The sequence below is a fragment of the Trachypithecus francoisi genome, unplaced genomic scaffold (assembly GCF_009764315.1).
Source record: "Trachypithecus francoisi isolate TF-2019V2 unplaced genomic scaffold, Tfra_2.0 Lachesis_group0, whole genome shotgun sequence".
Taxonomy (NCBI): Eukaryota; Metazoa; Chordata; class Mammalia; order Primates; family Cercopithecidae; genus Trachypithecus; species Trachypithecus francoisi.
This window is the reverse complement of record NW_022681453.1, coordinates 177106915-177122439: the sequence shown is the minus strand read 5'-3', so window position 1 is coordinate 177122439 and position 15525 is coordinate 177106915. Positions and strand designations below refer to the sequence as shown.

Below are 15525 nucleotides of genomic sequence, written 5' to 3'. Positions count from 1 at the left end.
ACAGGCTTTACAACTCAACATCCTATGACACAATATCAGAATGCTAAGGACTACATGAGGAAAACAAGGAGGACAGAAATACATACACACTTTACTTTGACAAATAAGATATTTCACTGTTATGGGTCTATCTCTACTCTCCACTCTATGTGATTACTACAGAATCTAAAAATACTTAAAAGAAGCAACCCACTCAATGAGTCCTTAGTGATATGTTGGTTGGTTGGTGTCTTATTTGTTTTTAATATCTATACATGTGCTGCCTCCTTGATAAAGCAATATGAGGCAACTCACAATAAAATTCACCACTATGGTGATGCTCTCATGCACTTGTCTCACTTGGAATGCCCTTTTCCTCACCCCGTACCGCCAGAGAGAGATAGAGCAGGAACTAAAGATAGGTGTGAATGCCCACATGTTTCAGTGTACGTAAAGCAAGATCTAGAATGATATCTACTAAAACTGTTCAAGAGAATTCCTGAAAAATGATGTAGTTTTTAATTTCTATATTGTTAGATTTCTTATAATGAATATGTTTAACTTCTCCGTATACACGTTAAATTACATTTTTCCACCTTTCTGATGATACCTCCAAAGACACTGAGTCAGGAGGGAAGGGTCTAGGATTTTGATCTTCCAAAATCTCCCAGAGACTCTATTAAGCAGTCAGTTTTTGGGTACCATGGTTGAAATAATTGTTTCCAGTATAAGTAGCAAGTGAAATTTTGTTTTATAGAAAAATTTCAACTCTATTAAACAATTATTTAAAAAATTATTTCCTTTTATTTTGTAATAGTTTGATTCCACCACAAATATACATTCTCTAAGTCTATTAGATTTGAATTACCTCTGAGAATTATAATATCTTGGCCAGCCATTTTAAGTTATCCATTTTTGAATAAAGGGCCTAAACAGTCATTGTAAAGCATATGTTTGTGAGGCAATTTCACAAACCATTTAAAAATTAAGGCAAACAAGAAATATATAAATACAACCATCAGGGTTTTTTAATTCTAAATTTTTGACACTAACTTAAATACCATTTGACTGGCTCTAAAAATCATGGCCATTCTCAAAATATGAAGTAGAAAGCTATTGCAAATATAAACTTTGGTATAATTTATACCTATTTCACCAAACATTTTTAAGGTTTTAACTTTGGATAAATATAAAGATGCCAATATTTTTATAATTAACTTAAAAATGTATAATATTCTAAAACTCAGACATCAAAGCATCTATTTCTTTAAATTTATTAGTTATATCCTCAATACATTCTCCAGCTTTTAATTTTATCCCATCAATTACAAGATAGTCCTCTTCATAGTGGTTTTCAAACAGACTGCCTGCAGGAGCTTCTGGGCTGCATTTAGATAACTGCAAAACAACCACATAATGAATCGGAACTACGTCAAATTTACCTGATTACTGGAACAAAACATAAAGTAGTCAGTAATTCTGCAAGCCACATTAGCTAAACAAACTTTTCTGTTATTCTAGTGTTCAAATAATAGTCACTATATATAGTATAATGTAGGGTGAATGTGTTTATATAAGAAAAAGTCATTATTTAGGTCTGTGTCTATTCCCCAGCCTTATACATTTTTAGTTTTAATTTTATGCTTTGGAAAAATGTGATAATTCTAATTCTATGTGAGTTTTCTACGTTGTTTTATTTTTTACATTATTGTTACAGGGAATACAACTTAAAATGTGACTGTTTTAGTCACATTTGCTGTGGTCATGTTGTCAAAAGGTCATCTGCATTGCTTAAAAATAGTGATAATTTGCTCTTGCTTAGTGGGAAAGGACACTAGTAAAAACAATGCATATGTGGATTTATTTGCTTTATAACTTCAGAGCTTATTAAAGGTAGAGTTCACTTTCCATGTAATTCAAGGGAAAAAATATATATGTAGTTCATAGAAATATTTTCACATATCAAAAATGTATTCTTTTATACAAATAATTTTTCAGTAAACTCTATTTTATTTGTATATGGATTATTCAATTTGTGAATTATTCAGGTGGATTTATAAAAATCTAAAATTTATTTCCTCCGATTGCTTGCCAAGTCAGGGCATGTCACCCAATGTTAATATTAGCTTAAGAAGAACATAAGTAGGAAGGTGACTCTACATAGGAAAATAATTTCATAAAACATTTCAATGACAAATAGAAATGAGTTTTGATTATCTACGTGTATAAGCTTTTTTCCATGTTGTTATTCTCATCCATTGATGTAAATGCCTGAGATAATCCACTTGAAACCTCATAGGTGAAATGAATGATGAAAACATCATCAAATTCACAACTTTGAAAACAGCTTATACAATGTCTGCTCAGAGTCAACGTGCTCAGGACTTTAAAATTCTTAAGGGTCTCTTCTTGGAGTATTTACCTTATAAGACGCCACCTTCTCCTAAAAACAACACATCTCCAGCTTTAAGTGGAGTTGCTTTTGGGAGACATATTAATTATTTCTAATAACAGTAAATAAATTCCAACATGTGATTATTTATTTACTTTTAAACTGAAATTTCTCCAGCTTTGCTAGTTGGTTTCACTGTTATTCTCCTCATTTAAAAGTGAACAAGAACCCAAATATCCTGAATCTGGCATGAATGCCAGACTTACAAAGCTCAGTATGCAGAGTGCTTATGATTCAGTAACCAGGAGGCACTCACCTGCCCACTAGCCAGTTAAAATAGCTAATTTTTACACTTCTGAAATGCTGTTTGAAAGAATAAAATAATACAAGAATCTAAAACAAAAAGCAAGCTCCTGCCTGGTGATGGGTTAAAGCTATATATTTTACCTTAAGAAATAAAAATCAGAAGTATTTCTCTGTTCTATCACGGTACTACTTATAATGGCAAAACAGAAGTCAATTCTGTGCCTATAAAAGCTCCAGGACATCGCTATAAAGATCAACCTGGCTGTATTTTTGAAAAGAAACTGCTAACACTGAAAAACACTATACAAAACCATATGGTATTCAAATAAAACACATATTTGCTGAAAAAGAATAATTTGTATATTAATTATACGTATGTATAATTATACGTATGTAGGATGTATGATACCAATCTACAGGTCTTGTTCTGCAAAAGACCCATATACAGAAAACAAGTCTTTTTTTTCAGAAAGGAACCCAACTGGAAAAGTATCATTTATAACCATGCACATTCAGGTAAAAATTGATATTGCTGATGCTGATTAAGAAAGTTATGTTTTTCCACTCAGTAGGAGTTTTTAATGCTAATATTATTTTACTTTAGCACATTCATCTCCATAGTAGTACATTCTGTATATTTTATTAATTTCTAACTCATTAAAGGACATGTTTATGAATAATCTTTATTTTTGTTGACATTCTGAATGAAATCATACAACTGGGCAGTCTGCTTAAAGGTGTAAACCCCTTTGTCCATTTATAAATCCATCTTTTTCTACATCTTGGAACAGACAGACTTGGAGATAGGCAGTTGCTCAAAGTGTGAATGTGGGAAAAGAGAGATGAAGAAAGAAAATCTAAGCACTTATTCTCTCTAGCAACTGCCATTGCCAATTCTCATCTGTAGTAATTATATAAAACATTTATATTTTACCTTGTAGCATTTAAAAGATTTCTTCTTTCTGGGTAGTTAAGATTATGAATTAGATTGAATTAAGTGAGATGTAGCATTTCTTACTGTATTAATCATGTTTTTTTTAGTTGTGTCTGAGACGGAAGTTTTACTAAAAGAGTTGGAGCAAATGCTACAGCAAGTGTCTACCCTATGACTTCTTTTTCTCATACCTACCACATCACTGCTCCGTACTAATGGCATGAGCCTTGTATCACAGACTCTCATTTTATTTGCAGACACATTGAATAAAGTAAGCACATTTGGCCTTTCTGAGTTCACCATAGAAAGCCAAATGAAAAAATTAAAAAAGGATGAGTCTAGATATAAATAGTAAAACTTATTCCCGTGAAAAATTCTACCTCCAGTATGTTAATGACAAGGTTTGTCCCTGCAGAGATTATCTTGGTGCATAGCCTAGACAGGGCAGATTTTCCAGTGAGCTCTTACTATCCTGGCCCCCTCTCCTGACTGTAAAGATTGGTAGCAAGGGGGAATTCTCTCTGGAGTGGCCTACTTCAGCTACAGTGAGCATCGTCCATCTTTCTTCACTCCAATCCCAAAGACTTAAAATTAAAAGAACTCCTCTGCTTAAACACAGATTTTTTTTTCAAATACTGATAGATGTGTTTTGATTTCTTAACAGGCTACTAGTTTATTATTTACCTCATGATAATCAAGGACTCAAATTTCAAACATAAAAATCATTTTTTATATATTTAAAATGTACAATCAGGAAAAATTCTACTGTTTAAATAATTTGAAGTTGTTATTTAGGTCTGAAAATAACTATCAATATTACCTTTTCTCCCATATTTATTTCCTCTCCAAGTCCTTCTTCAGACTCATCAGGTGTGACTGTGGGTTGCAGTGCTTGCTGTAGCATTTGCTCCAACTCTTTTAGTAAAACTTCAGTCTCAGATACAACTAAAAAAAAATGATTAATACAGTAAGAAATGCTACATCTCACTTAATTCAATCTAATTCATAATCTTAACTACCCAGAAAGAAGAAATCTTTTAAATGCTACAAGGTAAAATATAAATGTTTTATATAATTTTCTTAAATGACTTCTTCCTGATACAAAATTATTATGAATATCAACGTGAATCTTTTACAATTCTTCCTCAAAAAATGTAGGTAATAGTCTTGCTATGTATAAACCATAAAGTAGAAGTGAAATATCAAAAGCTTATTAGAACTTTTTTTTAATTAGGGGCTAAAGGCACCAAACTAAATTATATTATTTATAGAAACAGCGTTAGCAAATTTTTTTCTAAAGGGACAGAGAGCCAATATTTCAGGCTTTGGGAGCCAGATGGTCTGTGACAACAACTCAATTCTGTTATTGTAGCACAAACCATTGACATGTACATAAACAAATGAGAGTGGCTATGTTCCAATAAAACTTTATTTACAAAAACAGGCAGCAGCTGGTGACTACAGTTTGCCAATCTCTACTATAGATTATTAAACTACTGTTAAAAGGAAAAGTTTTGTAATTAAGTGGCTAGGCTGAACACAAGCTAGTGCCTTTCTAATCCAAATGGCAACACATCTTAATTGCTTAATCTAATTTTTTAATACTGTATTTATAAAAGTCTTTTTGTATTATAAAAGTCACCATGACATGCTCATGCCTGTAATCTCAGCACTTTGGGAGGCCGAGGTAGGTGGATCACGAGGTCAGGAGATTGAGACCATCTTGGCTAACATGGTGAAACCCCATCTGTACTAAAAACACAAGAAAATTAGCCGGGCGTGGTGGCAGGCGCCTGTGGTCCCAGCTACTCGGGAGGCTGAGGCAGGAGAATGGCGTGAACCCAGGAGGCGCAGCTTGCAGTGAGCCGAGATTGCACCACTGCACTCCAGCCTGGGTAACAGAACAAGACTCTGTCTCAAAAAAAAAAAAAAAAAGGCAAAAAAAAAACCAAACTGGTAATTCATTGACCTTGCTGAGATAAAACAATATCCCCACCAAAGAAATAAAAGCCTACTATAACTCTAGACTTAACTACTGATTAAAAATATGCATTTGCATTTTTGACTTAAATAAAACAAACATTTTCATTTTATATAGGGCCTAGTGAAGCCTTTGCTTCAAAGAAGGGAGGCCACATGCCTGTCGTCTTGCACCAGAGGCAGATGGAGCATCTGAGAAGCTCTTCCAAAGACAACGTAATTCAGAGAGAAAGGCCATGAGTACACATCCCTTCATCTTCCACTAGTTAGTAAAATCTAACATACCACCTTCTATTATCTGCAGTTCATGGGCAAGTCAGCAAAAATCACACCTAGTAGAGTAGCTGAAAGGTCATGGAACATGAAAATACCCAAGCAGGACATAAGTAGGAAAATTTAAAATTCTGCTCAAATACTTATTAAATAATGTTAAATAAAATCATAGCAGGTTATGAAATAGGTTTCCATTTCCTGGTTCTTGTCATTACAGTACTGGAAAAACTACTTTTAGTTTATATTTTTCACAACACAAGTTTGTCTTGAAAATAATTTTTCTGTCAATATTTACTGCTTTCCCCAGCACTTTCATACTCAATCAACAAATATTTACTGTTTGCCTACCAAGGAGCAGGAACACAAGAAAACAGCATAGACTAATAAGCCTTCCTAGCTATCACCGCCTCCCTGTCAATTTTAGGTTTTCTCTATGGAAAACCTCTTTCAAAATAGTTTGAAACAAGCTTTTTGATAAGCAACTCCACATCTTATAAAAAGTTCTCATGTTTAAAAACAAACAAGCAAAACCTGTAATAAACATGTTAGTTGCATCCACATAGATCTATGTTCTAGGGTTACTGTTAAGGCCTAAGAACACAGAATACAGAATGCTGGATTCTAAAACAGTGGCATTCAAAATTGTGTGGGCATAATAATCACCTGGAGAGTTTATTTAAAAATATAACAATGCAATGTCTATCAAATCAGGATTTTCTAGAGGAATGTATGTTTTTTATTGAAGCACTTTTGTTAATAAAACTAACACCCTCTTTAAGACAGATTTCTTATTTAGTAACCTGACTATATAATGACTACTACAATAGTCATTATACTATATAATAGACTAAATACCTGACTAGTACATGACTAAGAGAAAATTTAATTCAAGGAAATAGAAACCTAAAGAAAATTTAAAAGCTCTGGTATGTAAATCAATAATAAAAATGATTCATTAATATTTTTCATATATATGTGCATATATACACACATGTATATATGTGTAAAAATGTATACATATGTATACATGTGTATATGTGTGTATATATATACACACACACACAAGCTTTTTTTTTCCTTCAAAGGACTACAACTACATTCTGTGGGTATATATATACACACACACACAAGCTTTTTTTTTCCTTCAAAGGACTACAACTACATTCTGTGGAATTAAATAGATGACTGCTCATGGTTATTTTCACACCAATTCCCCAGTTCCACTCACAAATGTTGTTTTCCTACTTTACATTCTGAGTCTATGGAAATTGACAATGACATTTAATACACTGTTGAGAAGATAGATTTGAAGCTATGCTGTAAAAGAAAAAATGGCAAACAAACACCTTTATATTTCTAATGTTAGGCTAAAATACAATCAATTTATGATAATAAATATCATTGCCAAATGGCATTGTAGGCTCTTTTCAAGTGATCTGAAGAAATATGTACACTGCCTTTTGATCAAAATTAGACAAAGTAATGGATGACTTCATAAGTCAACTAGGGTTGACAACACCAACCTGACTGCTGTCAGCTTCTGCTTCCAGAGTAGTGGGAGGTTTGCTTTTCTAAATAAGTATTCCTATATTGTAAATGAACTTAAAAAATAATTCTCAAAAAACAGCAGTTATTGTAATCTATAAACTATGTTATCAAAATTGGTCAATGATATCCTCCAAAGATACGGACAAAATGAATGCCTTTGCTGATTGCATGACCAATCATCTTCTATCAACACTGATTATCTTGTAGTTTCTCTGACTTGTTTCAATTTATTGTTGAGAGTGAAGTGGTAGCATTACGGCTACTCTATCACTCAGAGAAAGTTAAAAAAAAAAAGAAAGAAATGAAAGAAAAAATACGTATCTGTAATAGCAAATTCCATATCTAGCTTTTTTTTTTCTTTGAGATGGAATGTCACTCTGTCACCCAGGTTGGAGTGCAGTGGCATGACCTCGGCTCACCGCAACCTCTGCCCCCCGGTTCCAAGCAATTCTCCTGCGTCAGCCTCCTGAGTAGCTGGGACTACAGGCACATGCCAGCATGCCTGGCTAGATTTTGTATTTTTAGTACAGACAGGGTTTCACCATGTTGGCCAGGCTCGTCTCGAACTCCTGACCTCAGGTGATCCACCTGTCTCGGCCTCCCAAAGTGCTGGGATTATAGGCGTGAGCCACCACGTCTAGCCCCATATCTAGCTTTTAAAAATTAATATGTAGAAAAATAAATCAGTGTTGTTTTTCCATTCTTGATAAGAAATAATTCACAGTATGTCTCAATAACTCAGTCACTATTTTAAAAACTTTCAAATATATGTTTATGGAGTTTTCTTTTACCTAGACTTACCTATTAAATGTTTAAGAAGCTGTTTCCTCCTGATAGAGTTTGGATATGTGTCTCTGCCCAAATCTCATGTTGAATTGTAATCTACAGTGTTAGAAGTGGGGCCTGGTAGGAGGTAAGTGGATCATGGGAGCAGATTTCTCACGAATGATTGACTACTTTCCCCTTGGTACTGTCCTTGTGATAGTGAGTGAGTTCTCATGAGATCCGGCCATTTAAAAGTATGTGGCAACTCTCCCCTCTTTTGTTCCTGCTTTTGCCATATGACATGCCTGCTCCCCCTTTACCTTCTGCCATGATTGTAAGCCTTCTGGGAAGGCTCCCAGGAGCCAAGCACCATGCTTCCTAGAAAGCCTGCAGAACTGTGAGCCAATTAAACCTCTTTTCTTATAAATTACCCAGTCTTTGGTATTTCTTTATAGCAATGCAAGAACAGACAAACACATTCTCTTACATAGTAGCTACTGGTTGGGTTACCCCAAAGCTGGCACTGAAGAAAAAATGCTAAATAAATTTGCAGGGCTATGTCAATGTTAAAATTTGGAAGGCATTTTAATAAAAGAGAAGAGTAATGAGGAGGAAAAAGTACTTGGTTTTCTTTTGTTTTCTAAAAGAAAAGTGTTAGAGTCTAAAAGTTTTCCTATTTTACATTCTGGGTCTAAAAAAAACAAGTTATTTTTTTAAAATAACTACTTCATCCTTTCTGTAACCCAGGGTGGAGTGCAGTGGCGTAATCATAGATCACTGTAAACTCAAACTCCTGGGCTCAGGTCATCCTCCCACCTCAGCTTTCCCAGTAGTTGGGACTACAGGCATGTGCCACCATGCCCAGTTAATTTATTTTATTTTCTTAATTTTAGTAGAGATGAGGTCTCACTGTGTTGTCCAGGCTGGTCTTTAACTCTTGGGCTCAAGGGATCCTCTTGCCTCAGCCTCCCAAGGTGCTAGGATTACAGGCATGAGCCACTGCACTTGGCTTTCTTTTCTTTTAATAATACTGCAACAACTGACTTATTTAGCCAATTGAAATGCAATGCCATAGGATCCCCTGGGAGTGACTTCAAGGAAAAGGGAATATATCACTGATAACTCCTCAGGGTTTAATGGGCTTTGAACATGACTGCCAAAGTTCCACATTGCAAATAAGCATTTTACTGCTTTTCAAGACTAAAGAAAATGTAGAAGGAGGAAATTGCCTTTGAAAACCAAAACTTTCTCCCTGCATTCCACATTCACTCTACTGTGTTCTAATCGAGGACAATTTAGTTGGAAGTCTCAGGCTTCTGCTTTTCTTTCTTCTCTCCCTTTGGCACTCCTAGGATCCCAGTAAGTTTGGAATGAAGAAGTCTGGATTGAAATGTATAGTTGTTGGTATTTCTTCTCACAGCTGTTGCTGCTTTCTTTCTTTCTTTCTTTCTTTAGAGGGAATCTCGCTCTGTCACTTTGTCGCCCAGGCTGGAATGCAGTGGCGCGATCTCATCTCACTGCAACCTCCGCCTCCCAGGTGTAAGTGATTTTCTTGCCTCAGCCTCCAGGGTATCTGGGACTACAGGCGCATGCCACCATGGCCAGCTAATTTTTGTAGTTTTAGTTGAGACGGGTTTCACCATGTTGACCAGGCTGGTCTTGAACTCCTGACCTCAAGTGATCTGCCTGTTTCAGCCACCCAAAGTGCTAGGATTACAGGCATGAGCCACTGTGCCTGGCCCGGTGTGTTATTTTAAAAAATTAAATACAGGACTAAGAGAAAATTTAATTCAAGGAAATAGAAACCTAAAGAAAATTTAAAAGCTCTGGTATGTAAATCAATAACCAAAATGATTCATTAATATTTTTCATATATATGTGTATATACACACACGTATATATGTGTAAAAATGTATACATATGTATACATGTGTATATGTGTATATATACACACACACACGAGAGCTTTTTTTTTCCTTCAAAGGACTACAACTACATCCTGTGGAATTAAATATAGGTTAAAGAACTAAAAGCAGGACAGGCTTTCACATACCCATGTTTTCCTTTGATAAGGCATCATCAGAACAAACATTTTCAAAACAGCATTTTAAAATTGCTTTCCTAGAAAAAGAATTTGATAGATTTAGTTTCAAAAGATCAATCATGTATATTTAAATGACCATTTATGTCTATTCATTGGTAACTGTAGATTATAAATACATATATTTTCTTAAGGTAATTCTCTCGGTTATTTTATGTAGTAAGAAAGTGTGTTGCAGTGAAAAACAAAGAAGACTAATATTGATTTGAATTCTCACTAGGTGCAAAGCATTAACAATTTACCAAGCACCTTACACTGGCTTTTTCATAATCCTCCTCTAAAACAACTACTAATTGTTACTGTCATTATATAAAGAAACTGAGAATTTGAGATATCAAAGAAAAATGAGAAGTTTGACAACTTAGGTAAATGGTGGAACGTGGCAGAACTAAACTCTGTCAGACTGCAAAATCCATACTGTTTCCATGACTCTATGTAATCACAGAGTCAGAAAACAATTTGCTCAAATGTACTTTCTCTAACCATAAGATCTTGAGAAAGTCACTAACTTCTCCAAGCCAGGAATTCTTCATTTTTTAAAATGGAGATTATAATATACTTTCTAACTATTTGATAGGGCTAGTGTGAAGTGTCATGAAATAAGGCAGTGAAAGTCCATTTTTAAAATTTAGTTATTCATCTTCTGAAAAAGTACAAGGAAGAAGAAAAGGGCTACCTATTAGTGTCAGTCCTTGTTTTTGAGTATGAACCCTCCTAACACAGCACTGATTACCATTCTTTAAAAAATGACTGGTTCAATGACAAACACTAAAACTTGTCATCTGTGGCTTATTAGTTCATTATGAAAACCTGTTTCTGGTTTAAATTACCTATTTTTAAACTAAAAACCTGATTCTCTTCTGATTGCTCATATTAATCTCTAAAAGTACCATTTCAAAATATTTCATAAATATAAAGCTTTTTCCCTACTTCTAAGACTACTACTTATAATTCTATTAATTCTTTTAGAAAACTGTAAACACAGTATTTTCCAAGTGAAACAGAATCAAGGATTATGAGAAAGGTCATGCAACAACTAAATCCAATATATATTTCAATTTTATCATAATACTATTTAATTTCAAAAAGCATACCTTTTCCTTTTTCTAAGTTTGGGCTTCTTTTCAATATTACTTTTAGAAATCTGCTTCTATAAAACAAAAACAAAAATATGAGTTAGTTCATATAGGACTAAATCAGCTCAGTAAAATAATGGGCCCCATGCAGTTCAAGTAATTTGGCCAGAAGAAACACCCTGGCCAATGGCCCTAAACCACATCTTTACGTCTAGTCAACCACTGCATAGTCACTGCAATTGCATGGATCTGCTCATCCTTCAGGAGTGCTAAACTGATCTGATTTGGATGTCTACCTCCCACATTACCTGATCCCCCTTACATAACTTCACAAACATATAAAAATACTAATAAAAACACTTTAAAGTTGTACACACATATATAATGTTTAGATAAAGAAAAAAAAATCAGATGCCAGAAGCACATGAAATGCAAAGCTATTAATATATAGGTGGAAACTGACATAGTGAAAGTCCAAAAGAAATTTGTACCAGGATAAGGGGCCAAAGGAGTTTTGAGCTGGGCTTTTCATGTCCAGGCAAAGATAAGTGACATGTTTTGAGGGTGACACTGGTTAGAGAGCTGTGCTAATAATGTTCCATAAAGCCCAGGGACTTCAAGGATTTTTTCCTGTCCATAACAAAAGAATAGGAAAAACTTCATTCACTAGGACACAAAAGCAATAAGGTAGTACGCAGTCTGACATGGGGAATTAGATGGCAAAAAGCAATAATCCTAAAAGAATGAAAACACTAGGTCTATACCACTAAAGTGAGAAATCCAATTTCATGTCTCCTGAGATTTCCCAGTCGAATAATTAACACGAAGACTTATCCAGGACTTCTAAAATCACTAAGACAAAAGTAAGCAAAAGAGCCAAGAAATTAATGTAAAAATGTATACACGGTCTTTGTAATTCACAAGTATTAAGAGCATATAGATCATCTGGAGAAGAAAAAACCCATAAAATAATTATATTTGCACTGTATAGCTCAGTTGACATAAAACTCAAAAACAGGCAAAGCTAAACTGTGGCACCACAAGTCAGGATAGCAGTTACCTTGGAGGTAGGAAGTGTGACTAGAAGAGGGCATGAGAACACTTCTGGGGTTCTGGAAATGTTTTGCTTCTTGATCTGGTGCTGGTTAGAAGGGAATGCTCATTTTAAAAAATTCACCTTATTTACATTTATGATTTTCATTTTGTATGTTTGTATTACAGCAATAAACCTAAATTAAAAATAAATATTTAAGTTATTAAAGGGTTAAAATGGATTAGAAACTATAATGAACAACTTTAGGTTTCTATACTATCTATAAGCTATGAAAGAATTTTCAAAAAGAGCCAAATAGCACTTCTACAATTAAAAAAAAAAAGTCAAGTCATTGAATTTAAAATTCAATGGATGAATTAAAGAGCTGATTAGATATACTGAAGAAAGAATATTCTGGAAGGTAGACTTGATGAGATCACCAAATCTATAGCAGTGGGACACAAAAATACTTTTTGGAAAAGTAGCTAAGAATCACAGGGAATAGAATGATAAGGTCAAGAATATTTCTGAAAGGAATTCCATAAGAATAATATGGAAACAAAATGGAAGATAAAATATTTGAGGTGATAATGACTAAGAATATTCCAGAATTAGGCCATGTGTGGTGGTTCACACCTGTAATCCCAGCACTTTGGGAGGCCAAGGCAGGTTAATTATCAGAGGTCAGGAGTTTGAGACTAGCCTGCTCAACATGGCAAAACCCTACCTCTCCTAAAAAAAAAAAAAAAAAAAAAAAAAAAAATCAGCCAGGCATGAGAGAATCACTTGAACCCTGAAGGCAGAGGCTGCAGTGAGTTGAGACTGCAACACTGCACTCCAGCGAGAGTCTGTCTCAAAGAAGAAAAAAAACAGAATTTTCCAGAATTAAACATGTCAATTTGTAAAAGCCCATGGTGCCAAGCTATAAAGGTAAGACAATTAGGCTTTAATAGGCACCATATCAAAACAATACCCAGGAACCTATCTTCAATTAAACAATATTCAGTAAAACTGTAATTCAAAGAGGTAGCCATATGTGTGTGTTTGTCGAGACTGAGGAGTATAAAAAGGTTTAATACTATTTTCTCTGCCTTTGTGATTGTTAATTTCCATGATTATGAAAAAAATTACAATTTTTAAAATAATATTTTTCAAAAGAGTGAGAACTAAAAAGATAGAACTTTGCTGACAGAGCTACTACAGAATGTACTTTGGAGGAAGAAGATTAATCTAGAAAAATCAAAAGGAAGTGAAGATAAGTAAATTAAGTGCTCAACATTATGTAAATCTAAATAAACACTGACCTAAAAAAAGACAAATTGGTAATGGAGTAAAGAACAAAGAGGATTTACAAAAGTAGACAACTGAATGGAAGAGGAAAAGGGGTTAGACAAAGGTGAAAGCATCTTAAGAACCTTGAATTATTCAGAAGAAGAGTGATGGAGATCAGATTTAAATTGTTAAACCCAATAAGCATGTTCATATTTAAGGATAATCACCAAAAGAAGAGAAATACAATTTGTATTTTTTTAAAGAAAATTCATTTTTATTACGTCTAAAAATATGTACTTCAATGGATAGAAAAATTCTTAGAGTGAATACTTGGATAGACAGATAATGCCTGTCTATTCAGTACATTTATTATTAGAATTTGCTGCTAACATTTTGAAAACATTTTTGAAAAAATTTTTCAAATGAAGTACTTTCCATTTAAATTCTTGTTTACACTATGTATATTCATTTGCTATATTTTCAAGTTCCATAATTTTGTTCAAAATCCACTTTAAGATATTAGTTCCCATGAGGGAGGATGCAACAATATGACCCATATAAAGAACTGACACTTGCTCCTAGTTGGTTCACACACAGATAGTTGAATGACTTCCTGAGTTCCCTTACTACCATGAAATTCAATTCATCTTCCAGATTGTCATTATGTTTACCTCTTCCCCTCTTTTCTCTCCAGTGTTGATCCTTTTCACTTCAGCACTGATTATGCCCAGGGCCTTTCTTGACATCTAGGGTAGATTCTTAGCCTTGACTCTCATCTTGATACCTGAAAAGGCTACAAGTTCCAGAGTGTAGCTACCAGGTGGTAGAGACTCAATCTGGTTCCCTTAGTGACCATGGAGTAGAGATTCTGTTCTAATTGTTTCAATCCCTGCTAATCCTCAATGGACATGCACAGTGTTTGTAAATGACTAATACAGATAAGAAATTTGTATATCATCATCTTCTCATGGATGATCCTAGGCTTTCCTTTCTTATGTCTTCAGGTGGCTTCTTTTCTTATGTCTTCAGGTTGGTCGAGGTTTCTCTTCGTTTGGTGGGGCATCTCTGATGCACAGTGAAGCAGCTAGGAATGCTCTCCTGTAGGTCTAGGGTTGGCTGAGGTAGGTAGTTCTGCCCTACATGACTTGCATTTTCCTAAGACCATTGGGTAAACTTGGGTTAGTGTAGAGGGTCAAAAGAAAAGCCAAAATACACAAAGCCTCTTAAGGACTAGGTTGGAATTATTGCACTGTCACTTCTACCTTATTCCATGGGCCAAAGTAAGTCACAGAGTTCAGCCAAAGGCATGCAGTGGGGCAATATACTCTTCTTTAGAAGGAACAGCTGCAAAGGGTGTGGTTAAAAGAAGGTGGTCACATCTCCTGATTTCAAAAATTATGACAAAGCTACAGTAATCAACATAGTATGGTATTGGAATAAGAACAGAAGAATAGATCAATAGAATAGAATTGGGAGTCCAGAAAAAGTCTCTCATGTATATGGTCAACTGATTTTTAGCAAGGTTGCCATGACAATTCAGTAAGAAAAGAATAGTCTTTTCAACACATAGTACTCAGACAACGGGATATCCACATGCAAAATGAAGTTCAACCTGTACCTCACATCATACATAAAAGTTAAAATGGACCAAAAATGTAAATGTAAGAGATAAAAGTTAAAACTCTTAGAAGAAAACACAGAGGCAAATCTTTATAATCTTGGAAAATCCATAGAACTGTGTTTCTTAGATATGACACCAGAAACACAAACAACAAAAGAATAAATTGGATGTCATCAACATTTTAAAACTTCTGTAATTGTAAAGGACACAATCAAGAAAGTGAAAAAATCTACATAATGAGAAAA

General features: G+C 34.4%; 1 protein-coding gene across 1 annotated transcript in view; it reads right to left on the bottom strand.

Moving 5' to 3' along the window:
• Positions 1 to 767: 767 nt before the first annotated feature.
• The window catches only part of ZCWPW2 (zinc finger CW-type and PWWP domain containing 2), a 106465-nt gene continuing 91707 nt past the window's right edge, over positions 768 to 15525 (bottom strand). Inside the window, exons 6-9 of the mRNA XM_033212867.1 lie at positions 11373 to 11428; positions 10231 to 10298; positions 4432 to 4556; positions 768 to 1377 (exon numbers count right to left, since the gene is read on the bottom strand). Of these exons, the coding sequence (XP_033068758.1) occupies positions 1216 to 1377; positions 4432 to 4556; positions 10231 to 10298; positions 11373 to 11428 (411 nt within the window). The 3' untranslated portion in view covers positions 768 to 1215. The remainder of the gene's footprint in view (positions 1378 to 4431; positions 4557 to 10230; positions 10299 to 11372; positions 11429 to 15525) is intronic.